This window comes from Haliaeetus albicilla, chromosome 24, assembly GCF_947461875.1.
Source record: "Haliaeetus albicilla chromosome 24, bHalAlb1.1, whole genome shotgun sequence".
In the NCBI taxonomy this organism is placed as follows: Eukaryota; Metazoa; Chordata; class Aves; order Accipitriformes; family Accipitridae; genus Haliaeetus; species Haliaeetus albicilla.
In genome coordinates, this window is record NC_091506.1 from 16,823,782 (window position 1) to 16,843,814 (window position 20,033).

The 20,033-nt window shown below is 42.6% G+C and overlaps 2 protein-coding genes across 4 annotated transcripts in view; one reads left to right on the forward strand and one right to left on the reverse strand.

Moving 5' to 3' along the window:
- Positions 1–14,032, reverse strand: part of FANCD2 (FA complementation group D2) — a 54,520-nt gene extending 40,488 nt beyond the window's left edge. The window contains exons 1-11 of one of the 3 annotated variants that reach the window (XM_069812341.1): positions 14,014–14,032; positions 12,823–12,912; positions 11,948–12,082; positions 11,268–11,335; positions 10,286–10,389; positions 9,718–9,781; positions 8,038–8,090; positions 5,458–5,536; positions 4,675–4,799; positions 2,657–2,744; positions 1,570–1,674 (exon numbers count right to left, since the gene is read on the reverse strand). In XM_069812341.1, the coding sequence (XP_069668442.1) occupies positions 1,570–1,674; positions 2,657–2,744; positions 4,675–4,799; positions 5,458–5,536; positions 8,038–8,090; positions 9,718–9,781; positions 10,286–10,389; positions 11,268–11,335; positions 11,948–12,082; positions 12,823–12,889 (888 nt within the window). In that variant the 5' untranslated portion in view covers positions 12,890–12,912; positions 14,014–14,032. Of the gene's footprint in view, positions 1–1,569; positions 1,675–2,656; positions 2,745–4,674; positions 4,800–5,457; positions 5,537–8,037; positions 8,091–9,717; positions 9,782–10,285; positions 10,390–11,267; positions 11,336–11,947; positions 12,083–12,810; positions 12,951–14,013 lie in introns of those variants that run through there. The other 2 variants (XM_069812339.1, XM_069812340.1) reach the window with 2 other exon arrangements.
- Positions 14,033–14,183: 151 nt separating this feature from the next.
- EMC3 (ER membrane protein complex subunit 3) lies at positions 14,184–19,950 on the forward strand. The gene is made up of 8 exons (XM_069812349.1): positions 14,184–14,424; positions 14,658–14,715; positions 15,515–15,608; positions 16,312–16,416; positions 17,110–17,191; positions 17,343–17,422; positions 18,039–18,121; positions 19,701–19,950. The coding sequence occupies exons 1-8, from the start codon at positions 14,270–14,272 to the stop codon at positions 19,827–19,829; spliced, it is 786 nt and encodes a 261-aa protein (XP_069668450.1). The 5' UTR covers positions 14,184–14,269; the 3' UTR covers positions 19,830–19,950.
- The last annotated feature ends 83 nt before the right edge of the window (positions 19,951–20,033 follow it).

The window sequence follows — 20,033 nt, forward strand, 5'->3', positions numbered from 1 at the left end:
TTGCTCTTCACCCATCATGTCATGATGTTGCAGATGCATGCAAAAAGCAGGAAAGGATTTCTCACAAGTTACTTCATGAAATTTCCACTTATATCTGCTGTATGCTGCTGTGAACTAGTTTTATCCTGTTTAGTAGCTGTGCAAGATATATGACAGCCACAGGAATTCTGGGGCATGTGAGTTTACTAATCTGACTGCTGTCAACTTGCAGTGCATCAGCACAGACTGGCTTGCATGTTATAGGCATGCTGTTTTCACAGTGGTCTCCCTGAAAGATTTGGGCAGATCACAATCCTCATCTGGCTTAGGCTGAGGCTTCCTCAAAGTATGAAAAAGGCACATTCAATAGTTCCGCAAGGCTGGCTCAACAAAATACATCAGGTTAATTTTTAAAATATTCTGAGTACGTTTCCTTAGATAAAGCAACTTCAAAAACTGAAGAAGCTTACACCTTAGAATGAAAACGGTCCTCCAACAGAAGTACTACCCTTGTAGGAATGTTATCAAAACACGAACTCAGTGGAGAAAAGAAGAGAATTACCAACTTGCAGTCCCATGTCTGTTGGATACTTCTGGAATTTAAAACCCTTAAAAGGTCTGTACAATGCACAATTCTTAGATAAAATTCAGAGGCATAAAGCTTAACTTAACTACAGCTTTTCAGTCTAAGAGTTTAGCTCAAGACAATTTGACTGCTTTCAGTTCTTTAAGATGTTTACCCCCCCCCCCCCCAAAAAAATTTAAGAACAAATGAGAAAAATCTACAATAGCCAGCAGAAAGGAGGAGGTTTCGGTTCTTAGGCCTGAAGGCATAGCCAAATCCATGTTGAAGGACAGATACAGTTTCTACATGTGCTTTGATGCTTTGTTATAGTAACTCACAAAATTAACTTGTAAAGTTGGCAAAACTTAACAAATTTTGAAATAGTTGGTATGAAGAAATGCACTACCTTGGAGATGCTGCTAGGTGATCATGTAAACTTAAGTAGAGACTTAGAATATGTACGGTATGTAGAACCGAGAACATCTTATTCATTAGGAATAGATAACGGTAGATTAGTCAATGCTGGATGAGAATCAAATAAAGACCCTGTCCTTGCCTTGCCTTGCTTAATTTTAATACTGAAATTAACACCCACTTGTGCATAATGAGTATGTAAATGTGAGACCACCTTAATATAATGAACTGGACAAGAGCAGGACATGCTCAAAAGATCTTTTCACTATATAAGTTTGTGTAGCCTATCACAATTTTTGCTGTGTATGTTTCCTTGTCACAAGATTGTATAAAAACCTCAATCTTTTTTCTAAAGGTGTGCAGGTATTTGGAGAGCTGGCACCCTATACTGCAGTATAGCAATAAAGACATATATCAACTTGATGTGTTGATTGGCTTATTACACACTGGGTGAAAGAACCCAGCTTTTGGGCCAACAGCTTGGCAATATAAAAAATTTTACTTGAAAACATTAAAGCATACACCTCTGTGTGTGAAGCAACTGCTCTCTGTTAAAATACGCACTGGATTAGACAACTTACTGGTCTTTAGTACAGAGAAAAATACTGTACCTCTACTGCATCTGCTGCCTTGACATTATGGAGGATGAATTTTACTACTACAGGCAAATCTTCCAGTTTTACAGAAGGCACAATGGTCATGGCAGACTGCCGCACCTGAGGAGAAAGCAATACTGGATCTGTTGCAAGACTATGGTTCACAGAAACATAGTTATGTTAGTGGGAAGGAATCTTTGGAGGCTTGCAGGCCAGCCTTCTGCTTAGAGCCGGAATATTGTCAGTACTACATCAGACTCACCATGGCTTTGCTAACTGAGTCTTGAAGATATCCAAGGATGGAGGAAAGCCCCCCAAGACCTGCCACCTCTTTGATAATTTATGTCAGTGCTGCAGACCCTAACTCATTTTTCCAAATGTCCAACCTGAACCTCCTAGGCTGTAACTTGTGGCCATTGCCCCTTATTTCACTTGGCACTGCCAAGAAGAGCTTGGCTCCATCATTTTTTAAATGGCTTTCAAAAGGGAAAGGCATGGAAGAGGTGTAGCCTGTTATGAGCACTAGCCTTTCGGGACTACGTAAAATAGTATTTCATGCACTTAAATGAACCAATTTTATTCTATTCATAAGATGCCTAACTGCAACAAGTGCAACAATCCAGCGTGTCCAGAAGACACAAGACACATCGTCTCTTCTCCTTTATCAGCATTCTGCAGAGAAAAACCATGATCACGCAATTATTTAATCACCAGTCTGCCTTTACTTAGAATATAGCAGTCTAGTCTGGTCAATGTACTTTAAAAAAAGAAATAGTGACAATAAGCAGGTTGAAGATAGGCACTAAAAATTTACTGCAACAGGACCAAGTGCTTTTGCATTTGCTAAAATAGCTGTGTCTGAAATTTCTGAATGCATACTGTAACAGCCAGAAAACTTCTCTCTGTTCCTCACTGAACCCCTCATGCGTGTTTCCAAAAGTTTTAGTTTCTCTGACTCCTTTCCAATTTCAGCTAGGTCAGGACACTTAAAGGCCTGTAGGAGTCAGATTTAGCAAAATACTTTGAAGGATTGAACAGCTCTAGATCTCATGTTGCTAAGCAGGGGCTGGGTTCTGCTCAACTGCTCAGTGAAAGCTCTTACCTCAGCCAGAAGGTCTGCATCAAGATCCAGACGAGAAAGGGCATCCAGGATTGGAACTGTTAGCCGTCTGCCCTGTTTTAGTAAGCAGCTAATACACAAGAAAAAGAAAACAAATGATCTTTTTAATAAAGCCATGAATGGATCTTTAGTAAATTGGATGATTCCAGTAGTTTTTATGGTCACTGCAAAAAAATCTCTGAAACTGACAACAACATAAGCCACTGGCATTATGGAAAACTTATTCCCTAAATTATCACTCCTCTCTGAACCTGTTGAATTGTGATTCTGTGGTTGCTGATTAGAAACAGATATGAAGAATCTGTCTTTTTCAAATCTTGTAAAAACAGGGAGCATGGACAAAGACCTGGTACAAGCCTCAAGCAAGAACTTGAAAACTGGAAGGTCCTGGGTTCACCATAAATAGAAAAAATTAGTGAGATTGCTGGTATATGATTTAACCACACACATCACTTGGGTCCGATACCTTCTAGCCACACTTCTGACCCATGGACGTGCAAACAGCAAAGTGTAATTGAGATTGCCACCAAAGTCAGGGACTGAATCTGTCTCATGTGTGACTTCTCCCCTAGTCCCACTATTTGCTCTAGTAATTGCAAACATGTAAGGAAAGGTACAATAGGCCCAACCAGACACCTGTTTAATTCAGCATCCTTTTCTCAGCACTGGTCAATAGGGAACAAATAGACTAAGAATTGGACAAGTATTTACAAATGCTTCCTATGTAAACTGGTCTGGCTTCCAGCAAGCTGTGGTTTGGCACCTTCTTGACCAAGGGAGTGCAGCTGTGTTTAACAGCCTAGTGGACTTTCCTTTACCAAAATTCATCTAATCATTCTTGGCTGCCATCTAAGTTTCTATAAACTTTCTCTAGCAAGAAGCTCTACTTGAATTTTGTTAGTTGAAAAACACATCATCTTCAGCTCCCTGGTAATTCTTTTTATGCTCCCCAATTCATTACAATAAGCAATAAGTACTTTCCCACATCAGAAATGGGTAGAGGTTATTAAGAATATGGAAATAAATATGCCTTGCTGATACTGTTTAGATTCTCAGCTGTGAAAAAATACAGGTAGACAAAACAGAAGTCTTAGGAGTTTGATTAGCATAAAAAATTTAATTGCGTGGGGCTTTTTTATCTAGGAGCTGAGACAGTAAACTGAGAATGAAAACACAAAGCTACAATTACTTTTGAGAAGGTACAAGGAACAGGGTGCACTGCTTGCAGGTGTAGGCTGAAATAATGACTACAGGTATGAAAAGATAATTTGCACAGCCATCATAAACGTAAGTGATCTGTGTAATGATAAGAATTAGAAATACTCATGTGTATAATTAAATATAGGCTAAGACTACTGAAAAAAATATTGTGTAAAATATTTTTACACAAAAAAAAAACCTATAAAAAAAAAGACATGCAAAGGCTAGCTTAAGGTAGCACTTTCTGGGAGGATGACTATTGGTATTAGGTCCCCCTGTTCTTTGGGTCATTAAATATGCTGGAGAAATGTATATAAAAGAGCCAGAATGTTCTGCTTTGTGCACACATTTACTGTGTTGTGGGATTTTTTTTTTTTATTAATAAAAACAGTGTTAACCCTTACTGTAGCAGATTCCAAGCCAAATCAAAAGCTGTCTACAGGAATATGCAAGTAACTGATCACAGACTGATCCAGCAAAAGTAATGAGTACTTAACTGGATTCTACCTGTGCTGTATCCAGGTAGTCAAGGGTTCAGTAATTTTTTAGATAAAAGTACTTTTGGAGCATTTAGACCTCTCTAAGAGCATAACAGCACAAATAAAACGTCCTAAGCCAGTGCTAGCTGTCCCTGAATGTTACCATTAACAGAAACAAACTGTTATCCTACTACTTTAGTCAGTATGGGTGCAACCTGCATTAACATGTGATATCTTTTCTGTTAAGTGCAAGAAGAAAAAAAAAAAAAGGTAGGAAAAAAAAGGTAAAAAAAGAAAAAAAACAGCCAGAATCATCTGTACCTGAGCTCTCTGGCAACCTCACTTTGCTGGGAATCCTCTAGGATCTCAGGTAAACTGGTGATAATATCATGCTGGATTGGTACAGGAGAAACATGAACCATCTGCATTAACTTCTTGACAAGATCCTGCAGACAAGAGAAACACTTGTAAAACACGAGTCTCACCGTAAGCAAGTGGTTCATTAGCAGGGCAACAATATTATGCATGTAAGGTCACTCAGGAAGTCACTTGCCTGTATTTATATCAACGCTCCTTTAATTCATTGTCAAGTTGAAGTCGTGAATTATAGCATAGACTTTTATGGAACAATGGTATTTTACAGGTAGGATATAACTAACTTGGTGAGCAAAGGAAACAAGTAACCACAGAGAATGACTGACTTAGGGAAAGAAAGAAAATAACCACCAAGGCAGGAACAGAGAATTCATCCCCAGATGCTTGCAAGTATCCAATATCTCTGTTAAAATTAAAAAAGATGGGATTGTAACTTCCTGCCAGCAACAGCTCTAAAATGGGGCCACCCATATGGATACATACATACAGATAGAAATTTATGAAAAAGGAGACTTAGAGCAAGGGAAGAAGAAAAATAATAAAAGGGGATGTTCAAAAGTCAGTGAAGGTGATCATAATAAAACAGAAAGAATTAAATCTCTCCTTCAGCATGTGTATATGAAAACAACATCAGTTCTCATTAGCATAATAATTGATCTCACCCCACCTGAGAGGCATTCCAAAGTTGACTGAAAAAAACATACATGTGGTTGCACCATCAGTACCCACCTGGCTGTCAAGAAGCCTGTCAAGCCATTTAAATTGATTGACGATGAGCCGGGGAAAATTTGTTCCAAAGGTGCCCACACTATAACAGGAGAAAAAGTGAAACACAGGTTAGTCAGACCTACAGACAGACTCAAAAGTTTTGCTGCTGGTCAGCAAGACCATGAGATGCAATTCAAATTAACCAACTGTCAAAACCATATTATGAAAATATCATTAACACCCCTATAGATTTTAGCACCATCTAGGAAGAACCCTACTTCTTACTTGCTATACACATAAAGCAGGGATACTGCCAGCCTGTTTCAATACACCACCACCATCCTAAGCTATGGCACAAAAATCAAAGCGTACAACGTGACCTTACTTCAGATCTCCTGTGCTACTGTAAGAGTGGCTACACTAGCTTAGGCTAAGTCTCCTTTGAGCCCAGCATCCCTGTCCCCAGCTGTAGTATTAGATGCCTTTGGATAAGTTTTGGGTAACAGGGCATTCACAGAGCAGTCTTTTCACAGTTTCCACTCAACTTCCAACATTAAGCAGTTTAGCAAATTTCCAAGGCAGAAGCTGGTACCCAGTCCATCATGTCTGCTATCCAGCGGTACATTTATCCTCCATTAATCTCCCTAAGACTTATAAAAAAAAACCAAAACACAACTGTGTGTAATTTCTGACCTCTACATTCTGCAATACTGAATTCCACAGGGTAATTATGTATAATCTGAAAAAGTACTTCTGCTTTTTTTGTTTGCTGCCTTGCATAGTTAGAAACAGTGGTTAAACCTTCCTCAATTACCTCTTCTAAATCTTTCTTGCTTTTACAGACATCTATCATCTCTCTGCCAGTCATCTCCTTTTAAGGCAGGCAGAATTCTAGTTTATTTACAATATTTTTCCCTACTTACATAGAAACTGTTCTGTACTTTTGTGACAGCCTGACCAGAAGTGCATGCCACATTCAAAATGTGATTGTACCATGCATTTACAGTGACACAATGTCTTCCATTTTGTTCCCAATTCCTTCCCTAATATTGTTTGCTGCTTTGACTACTGCTAAGCATGGAACTGATACTAAAAATAAGAAACAAAAAGAAGCACCCATACAAGATACCGTTCCTCAGTGAAAACACTGAGTTTGTCATTGTATTTGTACAACAAGGATTATTTTTAGTCTGATTTTTTAAGAAAACAAGGTTTATGCAGCTGTATTGTGTAAGATGCCCTCCCTCTTCTGTAACTTCTGGTCACGCTGGTCTGAACACATACATATTAATAAATTGGCTGATGCCAAGCTGCATGGATAAACCAAGTTCTCCCTACCTTTCCTACAATAAGACAATAAATTCAATGTCCTCTGTCCAGGCATCAACTGGCATTAAACCTGTAGAGGTCTGATAGGTCTATGCTTTTACGTCAGATTTGGGAGAAATTGGCCCATCAGTACAGGTGTGGTTACAGACTAGCTGTAACGAGTGTTGTTTCTTGTCCCATATTTAAACAAAACAAAAAACAGTAGGAAGTCCACTGAAAAAACTCTATTGTTCTTCACAATTAGTTTTATATTTTATTATCCTGGAATTTTTTACCAGAAATTGTTACCTCACTTTTCATTTCCTTTTTCATTTACAAACACGCTGAACAACCCAGATCTCCCCGGCACCATCCTCCTTCTACTACAAAGTGGACCACCTTTTTTTTTTTCTTTTTTTTTCCCCATTTGTAACTGGTCATTAATACATAGAAAAAACTTACTCTTCTTACAGTTTGATAGGAGACAAGTGAAACAACATCCATTTTTAAGACTTACCAAAGGGTTCACAGCACAATTAACAGCTTATCACTTTTACATCCCAGATCCTTTAGAATTCTTGGGTGAAAACAATTCAGTCCTTGGGACTGTTTGTGTTAAGCCCTCCTCTAACAAGATTTCAGCCTGAGACAAATTTTCAGGCTCAACCTCTGTACAGCATATGTATCTTGCTTGATACTCAGCACAAACAAATACTGTACAGGAACCTCAGCTTCTTTCTATCCCTTGACCTGCTCCACTAACTCTGTAATAAACATGCAGAGCACTGGAAAAGAGTTTTAAGTGTTCGAGTCTTGCCTATGTTGCACCTCAAGATCTCCCACTCTGCTCTGATGTTCTACACTGAAAAACCAACAGGTGCTTTTTCTATTTTCCTTGTTTGAATGCAATCTGCATTTTTAAAAGGAGGTCTGTTTGCATCTAGCAGCCTCCTAAAACTCTGCCAGCCACTTTAATCTTTTTTTAAACAATGAGACACTCCATAGTCCCTCTGCTGAAATACTTTCAAAGCTTGTGCCAGTAGCTACCAAAAGCATAATGAATCATGAAATATGTCTGTATTTCAGCTTCTATAAATTTGTCTTCTGCTTTATGCACCCACCAGTTTAAAGTCATGGTACCTCACAGATAATTTTACACATGTATGAAATAAAAACCATCAGTGCAAACATCCATTCAGGTAAATTTGAAGTAACAGTTATAGTCAAACAGACGGTGATTGTCCAAAAGAAGAAATTTCATTTCAAGGCAGAGAGAAGACAGTCTATACTCACATGTCAAAAAAGAATTCGGGGATCTTTTCCAACAACAGTGTTATGACAGCAGGCTAGAAGAAAGGCAAAAAGACAGTGTCAGGATGATGATTTACTGTTTGTGCTGTGGAATCGCCACCAAAACTATCCTTCACAAAAGATGATATATGCACAGAATAAGAACAAAAGATTCAAAAGGACAAATAAAAATATCTCCTGTATAAGAAACCTCTTCCCTAATGCCAGAAAGGAGGCACACAGCCTGCTGTGTGCTGAGAGTGGCATAAACTATCCACATAATCTGATAGAAGCAGAGCATAAGGGCAGGATGCACAATTCCTCTGGGCCAAACGAAGCTCTCTTTCTCAGACCCAGCTGAGTTGCTTTTCACCACATAGGAATCTAAAGCATCAGCTTTAGGTAAGTTTGAAAACAGTGACTACATGCTTTTGCCATTCCCTTTGCAGGTCTAATTCTTCCCCCCTTTAATCCTGGCCCAAATGCAATTCAAAAAAATTATTTAAAGACAAGAACTTTTAAAACATTTTAATTATAAGAGGATTGAAATCCACAGCTGCTCTAAGGTTTCCCATGCCTTGGTGAGAGATCTGTCATCTTCAACTCCATATACATCTTGACGCAACTTGTATACAACTGTCGTGGTTTAACCCCAGCCAGCAACTAAGCACCACGCAGCCGCTCACTCACTCCCCCCCATCCAGTGGGATGGGGGAGAAAATCAGGAAAAGAAGTAAAACTCCTGGGTTGAGATAAGAACGATTTAATAGAACAGAAAAGAAGAAACTAATAATGATAATGATAACACTAATAAAATGACAACAGTAGTAATAAAAGGATTGAAATGTACAAATGATGCGCAGGGCAATTGCTCACCACCCGCCGACCGACACCCAGCCAGTCCCCAAGCTGCGAATCCCTGACCCCCCACTTCCCAGTTCCTAAACTAGATGGGACGTCACATGGTATGGAATACACTGTTGGCCAGTTTGGGTCAGGTGCCCTGGCTGGGCATGAGAAGCTGAAAAATCCTTGACTCTAGTCTAAACACTACTGAGCAACAACTGAAAACATCAGTGTTATCAACATTCTTCACATACTGAACTCAAAACAGAGCACTGTACCAGCTACTAGGAAGACAGTTAACTATATCCCAGCTGAAACCAGGACAACAAAACAGAACTTGTTCTTGCCAGCAGGTTGCTCAGCGTCTTGCCCATTTTTAAACACCTCCAAGATTCAAATTCCTCCAATGATGGAGTTTCCATCACCTCTCTAGCCTACCTGTTCTAGCACTTAAGGAAAACATTCTCTACAGTGGAAGTGGTTATATCCTATCAGAATTTCTCACGGTTGACCCGAACCATTGTCTCTCATCCTGCCCCTGTTCACCTTTGAGAAGAGTCTGGCTCTGTTTTCTCTATACCATGTAACTAGATATTTGAAGACCACAAGATCTCCCTTAATCTTCTCTTCCTAAGACTGAACAAACCCAATTCCCTTTGTCTCTTCTTGTATGCCATGTTCTGCAGGCCCTGAGCATCTTTGTGTCACTAAATTAGACACTATTCCAGATGCAGCCTCAGCTGCCTCAACTAGTTCTATTAATCCTCTACTTACATAAGCAAAAGGGTCTCTAAATAAATCAACACCACTGTAAAGAGCAAACTAAGGCGCACATACCTGTAAGATCTTAATTCCAAGAAGCAGTTTAATGAGGCTTTCACAATACGAGTGCACCAGAGTCCTGCAAGATGAAAGATTCCACTACAGTTGTAATAAAAACATGTTAGGAGAACAGGCTGTAACTCTTTGCATTCATGGTTTGGTTTTTTTTAAAACACTTACAACGACTTATGGTAACACATGGTAACCACAGACGCACGCAAAAAAATTTAAAACTGCATTTTAGCTCTAAACGAGCTTACTCTCTACAAGACTAGTGTGAGCTGGAACTGGTTGACCTTCACCATCGTTGTCAAAATTTTTTTCCCAGTATTTGGTTCTTGCCATAAAATGCCGTGGAGCCCAACACATGCCACAGGCAGCTAGTAAATTCTGTAACTTACCACTTTAAACTTACTGCTATCAAATAGCAAGGTATTACACTAGCCACTTTTGCATAACAAACAAGTCTTGTTGCGTATCAGCTGGAGCTATGGCTTTTCCCTCCACTCTGCTCAATGTTGTATGACATTTAAATAGAGACTGGCTCTGACTGAAGGGGAAGACAAAATACATTTTCTCTGACCTCGACCCCTCAGTCCGTATGGGAGTACACGGCAAGAGACAGTTCTTGAACTGGTTTCTGTCCTTGATATGAGATTCCAAGCCGCTGATAAATTGCTTCACAACCTGCAAAGCAGAGAGAAGTTATCCATGTCCTGAAAAGATGCCCCCATCAACTGCTGTCTTTTAGGATGCTCTTTGTGAGCAGATGATGAGAACAGGGAAGAGCTAGCCAGGCAACTGCAAACAGAAATTGTGATGGAAGGAAAGCTGGATAATAAATGAACTCTAGTCTAAACCATTTCCAAAAGGAAACACTAGTTGTTCCACAAAATAACTCTAAAGCAAGTGTCTCACATTTTACTTTGATTTAAAAGGGCTTTGCCTTTCTTCCTGTTCAGCTGAGACAGCAACATTTAATGTGACAAGAGCTGCACCCAAAAAACATTTGCAGGATTCAAATCACTGGCCTCAGGACTTTCACACTGGGCTTGTTGATTGGAGAGGAGCACCACATTGTGGCAGTTTTAATGCTGCCAGCTCCCAGACAACACAAAACCAAGCACAGCTTCCACTAGAAAGTTAAGCAAATTATTTTTCTCCCTTAAGAGTCTTTGTCTATTGAATAATACTGCCAATTAATTACTTCGACAGGGCAAGGTGGTGGAAGTGCAGCACTTTTTCTTGGAATTATGCAAAACCAAACTTGGACCGCACACACCAAGGCTGGTTTAACAGAGACACATGCTGGTCACCTCTGTGTCTAACTATTCAGATGTAACAGCTGAGAAGAGACAGATACAGCAGAAGGACAATGGGACCAAAAGGCTGGGACAGCAACACGGAGAAAATTAGAGAGTCTGGACCACAGAAATCCAAGATAAGCTACCATGTTGTACACTTTTGTATGGGACTAGCAGGGACAGGCAGCTGCATTTGCATCTTTTGCTACACAGCAAACAGTTTTAAAGCTGGCTCCTGCCAAAGCATAGTCCGTTACTTACACCTGGGTAAGTAGGGTGCTTCTCCAGGGCGAGGCAGAGCTTCTTCTGGAAAGCCATTTGATCTACAGCTAAGGACAAAGTTTAAAAAGAAAATAAAGAACCAGACACATTTTATCCATACATCATAACATCAGCTACACTAAGTACAAGCTCTCAAGCCCATCCACCAACACTTCTGCATTTGATCTCTTGACAAGTCCAGTTAGCAAAAGCCTGAGTGGTATCACTACTTGTGCGTTCTCCAGTCTGGACTAAGAGTAGCTAACAGCACTAAAAAAGCTTAATAGTCAAATTCCTGAAGGCCTTCTCTGTGCTGAAATGCAACATGAGATGTTCGTCTTCCTGTTTCAGAGCTCCTGCCTCTGGAACTCAATACTCTAACCACAGATGCAGTCTAATCTTATTCCATATACCTCCAATAATCTTTCAGAAGCCTTCTGACTCAGCATGTATACACCCTAAAAGCCAGTATAATGAGTTTAGGTGATGCAGAATTCAGCAGGAACTGCGCAATTCAAGATGTATATAACAAATCAGAGGCCAGATGAAGGTTTACTCGAACTTTGGAACAAGCTGGCTCAAGCATTTTCGCTCTGCAAGTAAAATGCATCTTTACTTTGTACCAGTCATCTTTGCAGGTTTTCAGACACAAGCAGAGAGAGCACATGTTAAACCCATACCTATTTCATTCTGTCCTTCCCCAGCTTTCAGTATAATTCCTGATGTTCTAAGGAGCTCTTCAAAGACTCCCTCATTCTCCACTCCACCATGGGCAAAGGCCTTTTCTGTATCAGAAATCCGCGACTTCTTTGTTTCTGAGAAAACAAGACATGCTATGTCAAATATACTCTGTAATAAAAATAGCAAGGATTCTTCATATAAACAACTAATTAAAAATTAACCTTCTATTAAGAAATTAGAGGAACACAGGAACACACTTATGGGACCAGACCAACAAACTGTACTGCTATTTGACAGCAGTCATTAGCAGACTCGGATGCCAATGCACAGATCCTATAAAGCAGTTACCCCCGCAGCATGACACCAGAAAGGAACTTTTCTTCCTTACCCCATAACCAGAGACAGTTAAGATACACCTTCAGTGGCTGACTCTCATGGGAGACATACCCACTAACAGATTATGAGCAACGCTAGAGTGCATACTGTCCTCTGACCTGAAAAGCACAAATTTAATCTAAGTTCTCCCAACAGACCTGCCTCTTAGGTATCCACCCATCCGCTAAAGCAAAAAATAACTATCTTCCCTCCAGCTACATAGAGAGGTTATTTTGGTTTGATTTATAGATATCAGTTTTGATCAAATGTGATTCGCAGACTGCGAAGCTCAAGATCATAAACGCCGATCAAAGCTATGCGAACAGAGGGATTGAGAAAAGATATGGCACCACTTTCAGCATTGTTGTTTTATTGTGATTAAAAGAGGGGTTTAAAGATCAACAGCGTCACTAACAATTAGCTTTATCAGAACTGCCTGGGGGCCGCTGCCTCTACCAACAGGTCTCTATTCCCCATAAGCCTATACCTGAGCACCTACTCGGCAAGTCTGTCTTGCAGCTCTCTCCAGAAGCATCAACTTTTGACAATTTCCTTTTGGAAACCATGGTAACAAAACCTTTGTTGTTGCCTATAAAAACACAGGAAAAAGACAAGTGAGCAAAGGACACGTGACTTTAATTCAGGGGTTTTTAAGTAAATCTAGAATGTATTAGTGAACAGTGAAGGGAAATGCTCCAGAAACTGAAATCGCTCAAAGAAAAGCAGATTGCCTGGTTAACCAGTTTTTCTGCTGTACAGGTTGAGATTTTAGAGCTTGTCATATTTAAATAGCGTAATACATCACTTTTTCTAAAATTCAGTTCCTCATAAAACAAGGCTTAGCTTTTCTTTCAGATGCCAGGCAAATTAAATGGCAAGTTAAAGTGAGTAGCTAAGAGGTCTCAGATAATATCCACTGATCTAAACTTGTGATCCTCTCCCCATACCCCCAGAAAGCTACAAAGGATTAGCAATTTAGTATCCATGAGCCCAACCACGTTACCCGACCCCGTTCATGTTCCTAACCCAGTACAACCGCAAGAAGAGTTCTGTCAGCACAAACCTCCACCCGACTTGTCCTCTTCTGGTGGGTGGCAGTGATTAAAAAGAAAAAATAAATCTTGGCTCACCTTTAAAACTTAAAAATTATTAAAAAAAAAAGATGCTTGGTCATCTCATGCTCAATTTCAACTCTTTGGCCAAGGCCGTTAAAACGAATTCCATTAAATATCAGGGTGGAAGCAGCACAATTCCCCAAAAGAGCGCGATAAGCCTTTATCGGCTCTTGGGGACCCGAGGGGCGGACTGACAGGCCAAAGAAGAGCGCTCACTCCCGGGTAGTCCTCTCCTTATTACACCTACTCCCAAACGCTTGGAAATTTCTGCGGCAGCCAGCTTACCTCACCCGAGCGTTGACAGGGCACTATGGGGCAGATAAAGCTTTCATCGCCCTGAGCCTGCTTATGCCAGCTGCCTCAGCCGGGGGGGCGGCCAGCCGGGTGCCGAGAGCAGCCTAGCGTTTCAGCAGGCAGCCCAGCTCTACAGCCGGTTTTCCGCTCTTCCTAACAAACGGCCACACGAACGGGGCTCGGAAACGCCGTCCCGAACCACACCGGCCTCGGAAAGCGCCGCCGGGGCGGGTGGGCCCGTGTGGGGACGGGGCGCGCTCCCCGCGCCGAGGGACCCTCACCTGGGCCGCCGGGGGGCGGCACGGCGGCCGCCGGGGCCGGGGCCGGGGCGCTGAGCCGGGGCCGGGGTCGCAGCGGGGGCAGCCGCCCGCTGAGGCGACAGGGCGGCCGCTCGCGCTCGAGCTTCCCGCCACCGGCGCGCGGTGACGTCCTTCCGGCGGTGGAAGGGCAGCGCCCGGAAGCGGAAGTGGAGCCGGGGCGGCCCGGTGGGCGGCCGGGGCCGGGGCCGGGGCCGGTAGCGGCACCGCCACCGCCACGATGAGCGAGCCCGAGCTGCTGCTGGACTCCAACATCCGGCTGTGGGTGGTGCTGCCCATCGTCTTCATCACCTTCTTCGTGGGCATGATCCGGCACTACGTCTCCATCCTCCTCCAGAGCGACAAGAGGCTGACGCAGGAGCAGGTGTCCGACAGGTCAGGGCCGCCGCCGCCGGGGCCCCCTCGGCCCGGGCCCCGCCGCAGCCCGGGCCCCCCCCTCGGCCGCGGAGGACCTGGCGCCGCCGCCTCTCGTCTGCCCGTCCCTGGGTTCCGCCGGCCCCCGGCCCGGCCCGGGCCGCTTCGCTCCCGCCCGCCGGCCGCGGGGGGAGCGGCGGCCGGCCCGCTGCCGCCTGCGGCCCTGCCGCTAACGCCCCATGTCTCTTTTCCAGCCAAGTCCTGATTCGGAGCAGAGTCCTTCGGGAAAACGGAAAATACATTCCAAAACAGGTACGGAGCCGCGGGAGCGGCTTTGCGCTTTACCGAGAGGGTAGCTGCGAAAGGAGCGCGAAGCGAGAGGCTGTGCCAGCGGAGTTAGAGGAGCTCCCGGCCGGCGGCGGCTCCAGCAGTGCCCCGCGGGGTCAGAGGGTCTGGCCGGGTCTCCCCTGGCCCAGCGTAGCGCCTAGAAGCGCAGTCGGTAGCAGATGCCTAGGAAGCCCGGACGCAGGGCCACCGTATGTGGCTTTTCCCTGACGTTAACGTTAGCTTCCACTGCTTGGTGTTTTACCCGGATACTAAAACGAAGCCTGCATCCAAACCATCGTGTTTAATATCTGCCAACAAATACAGAGGGATTTAATACCAGCTTGGGATAAGGAGGTAGTCATACAATGCTTAGTTTGCTGAACTAAAAATCTCTCGTTCATATTGGCTCAGTCGCTGCCAAGTATGTATGTTGTAAAATCCAGAAGTCAGCTGGGGGGAGTGAAAATGTCCGATGTACCGGTATCAGTACTGAACCAGCAAGAACTTTGCACAAAGCGCTAAAAGCTCTTTAATGAATGTGGATTCTTCTTCACAGAAGCCTTAGAGTTATTTTAAGAATTTTAGAAAGCCAGAGAGCTGGTACTCTGGATCCAGGGAAACAGAAAAGCGAGGAGCTTTAGAGCACGCTGGCAGTGAAGTACCTCCCCAAGAAAGAAGGATGCATTACGAAAGAGCTCATAAGATGCCTGCATGTCTGAGCAAGAAATAATGCTTCTGTTCTTTCATTTCTTATGGTGTTGGCATTGACTCTCTTTGTTTTCAGTCTTTTCTGACCCGGAAATATTATTTTAATAACCCAGAGGATGGATTTTTTAAGAAAACAAAAAGAAAGGTAGTGCCTCCTTCACCAATGACAGGTACGTTAAGATACCATAAATATAGCTGGGCAGAAAAACTATAAGTTTCTGCCAAGGTACGAAGGTAAACCAACTTTGCAAAGAGCTCACTGAATGTGAGGGAGGGCGTGGGACTGTGTGGGTGGGTGTTGGGGAGGAGGGGGGAGCGAGAGCCCTCTCTTTGGTGGCGACAGGTTAGGTCACTTCATTTTGCTTAACTTCAACCTCCAGCTGCCTGCAGCGTCTCACGAGACCACAGCCATCTCAGTGTTGCCAGAAATGGGAGGTCCTGCTCTCACTCATGTCCTTTCGTCAGTTTTTTGCACCAGCTCCTGCAGGACCTTCTCTAAACTGATTTAACTTTAATTTTAACTTAATGTGGCCAGAGACCTCAGCAGCCAATTAGCTGGATAGTTCATTGTCCCTTTTCTAACTAAATCAGCTTGCAGAGGGGTCAAGCAAGTTCAGCAATCTGGAGCAAGGGATGGGGTCAGACACAGCAGAGAACACAACACCCTTCTGGCGGCAGCAGCAGCAGCCTCTCATCTCATTTTGCAAAGTATTTTACAACAGTGGAAACTAATAGATAATGGGATAGATAGTGGGATAGGACTGTTATCTCTCATGCAGATTCTTAATTAAAATAGCTGACATTAGAGAAGTAATGTCTTGTTTCCCTTTATTGTGATACACTGCTACTTGACATCAAATCTGTGATTTGCAGATCCTACCATGTTGACAGATATGATGAAAGGGAATGTAACCAATGTTCTGCCTATGATCCTCATCGGTGGTTGGATCAACATGACGTTTTCGGGGTTTGTCACAAGTAAGTGTCTGCAATAACACAGCCCATGGGTCTGACCGTGTTTCTGATGATGACCTTGAGGGTCTGGGCTGCGCCAGAGATTTGCTCCTCTACCTGAAAGCAGTCGATTGGAAGCAGTGTGAATTTGGCTTGTGGCACTTCTGCTATTCACTCCATGAGCTGCGTTGATTTGCTTGCCCCATAGCAAAGGAGGGAAAATTGTTTTCAGAGTACTGGCCATGGTCACAAAGAAAATAGCTCATGTATTCAGGAACAATTGTAATGACAAAACCAATATTTAAATTTATTAGAACTGCCTAAACTTCAAGTTGATACAATGGATTTTCCTCTGAACCTGTCCAGGGATTTGGTTAGTGTGTAATGCAGAGTATATGCATCAAAAATTCCCAGTCCTGTTTTTTGTCTTACTGTTTATGTGATAACTGTTACCTTAACAAAAGACATTCCCCTTCACAGTCACTGAAACAATACCTGCAATGGTTTGGTCATTCGACTGATTTTCAAAAAGTCTTTTCATATTAAAATAAATACAGAACTACAGCTTTTTCAAAAGTGCATGTTAATTTGTTATTCTATGCATTGCATTCAGACTACATTATATTTAATAAAAGTACTATCTACGCGCTTTGCCATTTACTTTGCAATTATGTAGTGTCACTTTGTGAAACTGGGCTTTTTTTTTTTATCCTGCAGCAAAGGTCCCATTTCCTCTGACGCTGCGTTTTAAACCGATGTTGCAGCAGGGAATTGAACTGCTCACTTTAGATGCGTCCTGGTAAGCTTGTGTCCTCAGTAAGCAAGGTCGAATATTCACTGGGAAAATTTTGAATGTGTTAATAACCCTTGAATGGTCTGTGCGTGCTTCTGAAATGAGATCACAAGCCAGCTCTGAACTGAAATCAACCATGCTTGTTCTGATTTATCAGGGTGAGCTCTGCTTCCTGGTACTTCTTGAATGTGTTTGGACTCAGAAGCATTTATACTCTTATCCTGGGCCAAGACAATGGTAAGACACTGTCATTTCTGTGAAAGAGCCGGCTTCTCCTTCCATGGGATGACTTCTGAGGGAGGCTGGGGAAGGATTTCTAAATTTCCAGCCAAAAAGCTCTCAAAAACCTCTCTCGCTTCTGTGAGGTTACTCTCCACTGGCCAAGTTTGACATTACCTGCAGCAAGTACCCAAATCTTCTGCACCAGCCGTTTGTTAACTGCTCGTAAACTTCCATGGTAATTAACCCATGCTTTCCTTCCCATCACATTGGTGTGCAGAAATTTTGCTCTCAGGCTTGCTTTTATTTCTAGCAAGTACCAGTTTAAAGGACAGCTGCAAAGATTTCTTAATGCTAGATGTGGGTCAGGACAGATACTGTTTCTGGGGGTATTGGAATGCAGAAGACAGTATTTTCCTGAATTTGTCTCCATATTTTATGTAAACTTAGCTAAGATGTAGGGGGTGGGAAGAAGATGTCTTATGAGAACTCTTCCTGGCACGTTAGTATTGCATTTTGGGTGTTTCTGCAACTTTGTAGGCTATAGCTAGAAACCAGCCTGGTGACACCGTGCTCCAAGAAACGCTGTTTAAATGATACAAATAAAAATCAACCTCTCTTTTCTCTTTTGTAGCTGCAGATCAGTCTAGGGTGATGCAAGAACAAATGACAGGGGCAGCAATGGCCATGCCAGCAGATACTAACAAAGCATTTAAGGTACAGTATTCCCACCTGCATTCCTGTTTGCTGTGAACTTAACAGGACTGTAGGCTATATGTAACTCAGCCTCACCCTGCGTCAAGTAAGGCAATTGCTCTGGATTCCTGTTCCTAAAATTAGAGCTGACAACTGGTGAAGGGTATGGAAGTTGCCCTGGGTCTGGCAGAGCCCTAATACCCTGAAGTAAACCTGATTCATTAGTCATTCCTAATACAAAAGCTGAATTCATGTGCCATCTTCTGCTGTTGCAGAGGAAGATTTTTTCTTTCCCTTGAGATCTAGTTCCAAAGGAGAAGCTGGCTCCCAAAAAGTTGTGTTACTAGTGCAGCTGAGCATAAGTCCAGCAGGCACACAATGGAACTGGGGTAAGAAAATCAAGTAAGCAAGTTATTAGCTCAACAGAAAATCAGTAAGGATTTGACTGTGTCTTGAAGGTCTCCTAAGCAGTCTCTGTTGGCACTTGCTTATTAGATTGCCTCTACCTTTCACAACCCTAGTTTATGCATGAAGGGAAGGTCCTGGTTTCTGTTTTTATGTCCTGTAGTAGAGATTTACACCCACACAACCTGCTGCCTGGGAAGTCAGGATGGTCTGCTCCTGCAGTTTCTTGTATTCAGTAACCTTCCTGGTTAAAAAAACGCCACATCACCCAGCCAGAGGCTCAGCCAGGGAAGAGGGTGGCTGCATTTTGCAGCTCTGGTGGAGCAAGTGACTGTTCTCTCACAAACTGTCAGCACTGAGGTGCAATTCCAGCCAGTACCATGCGCCCTCTTGGCTCACATCCCTCTGCTTCCTTTCCAGTACTGGCTACCCAGAGCAGTTTTGTCATTCAGCCCTGTAGGGACCTAAACCTGCTATGTGGTCCCCCGCAGGAGCAAAGAGAGCAAGCCCATATTGCAGGAGAAGTGTTCTGGCCAAGAAACACCAATCTCTTGCTGGGCATCACATGACATGATTTTGCAGGGTGTATGCGGCTTATTCTACAATACTTACTGGAGCAACACTTAATGGACTATGAGGAGGAGAGATTGTATTCATAGGTGGTGGAAAATGAGTAGTGGGGGAGATCGTTTTCATATTTAGGATGAAATTCTGTTCTTAGGTCTTGGGCTACTATGAACAGCTGGCTTAATGAATTAATATACTCCGCAGCTCCAGGGAGCTTGTTGGTTGGAGTACAGTCTAATGAGGCACATCAAGTCTGTGATCAGTTGCAGAATTTTTGGCCTGTAACTGTTTTTGTCAAATGTCTCTGAACTAAAGAATTAACTAACCACAAAGCACTTGACACCGCCACCCCAGAACAGAATTTGCTGTGTTTCTACAGTTGTTTTAGAAGAAATGGAGTATTCCAGAAGATTAGAAGGTTCTCAAAAAGTAGATAATGTACTTTTGACCAATTAATGCCCAATTAAGCATAAAACACTGAGAGTTGACAGGATTGCCAGGTTTTTAATAGAAATTGGGGGGTTTTTTGCAGTTTTTAAGTTAAGTAAGTGCTGCTTTGTGCAGTTATTGTCCAACTACTTTAATACTGTGTTGCTTTCCTTTCTCTACTTGTTTATTATCAATGCAGACAGAATGGGAAGCTTTAGAACTGACTGATCATCAGTGGGCCTTAGAAGATGTAGAAGAGGAGCTCATGGCAAAAGACCTCCATTTTGAAGGCATGTTTAAGGAAGAACTTCAGACCTCCATCTTCTGAATTTGAGAATATGCTTTTGTCTCTTCTTGTAAAAAAATAATTTGAAAAGAAATCTGTTCCTTAAAACTATATAATGTATTTTAGCAAGGCTGAGAATAAAAGAAAAGCACCATGTTCAGAACTGTAGTTACCTAACTTTGATTTGAGCCCCAGGACTGTGTGTGTTGTATTTGAGCCAAAGGCTCTGAGTGTGGGTTTCTAGCT

Excerpts from the sequence above, each read along its gene's own strand:
- EMC3 (XM_069812349.1), top strand. The coding sequence starts at position 14,270 with ATGAGCGAGCCCGAGCTGCTGCTGGACTCCAACATCCGGCTGTGGGTG. Across the intron at positions 16,417-17,109 it reads GTTTTCGGGGTTTGTCACAA|CAAAGGTCCCATTTCCTCTG; the intron begins GTAAGTGTCTGC and ends TTTATCCTGCAG. Across the intron at positions 17,423-18,038 it reads TATCCTGGGCCAAGACAATG|CTGCAGATCAGTCTAGGGTG; the intron begins GTAAGACACTGT and ends TCTCTTTTGTAG.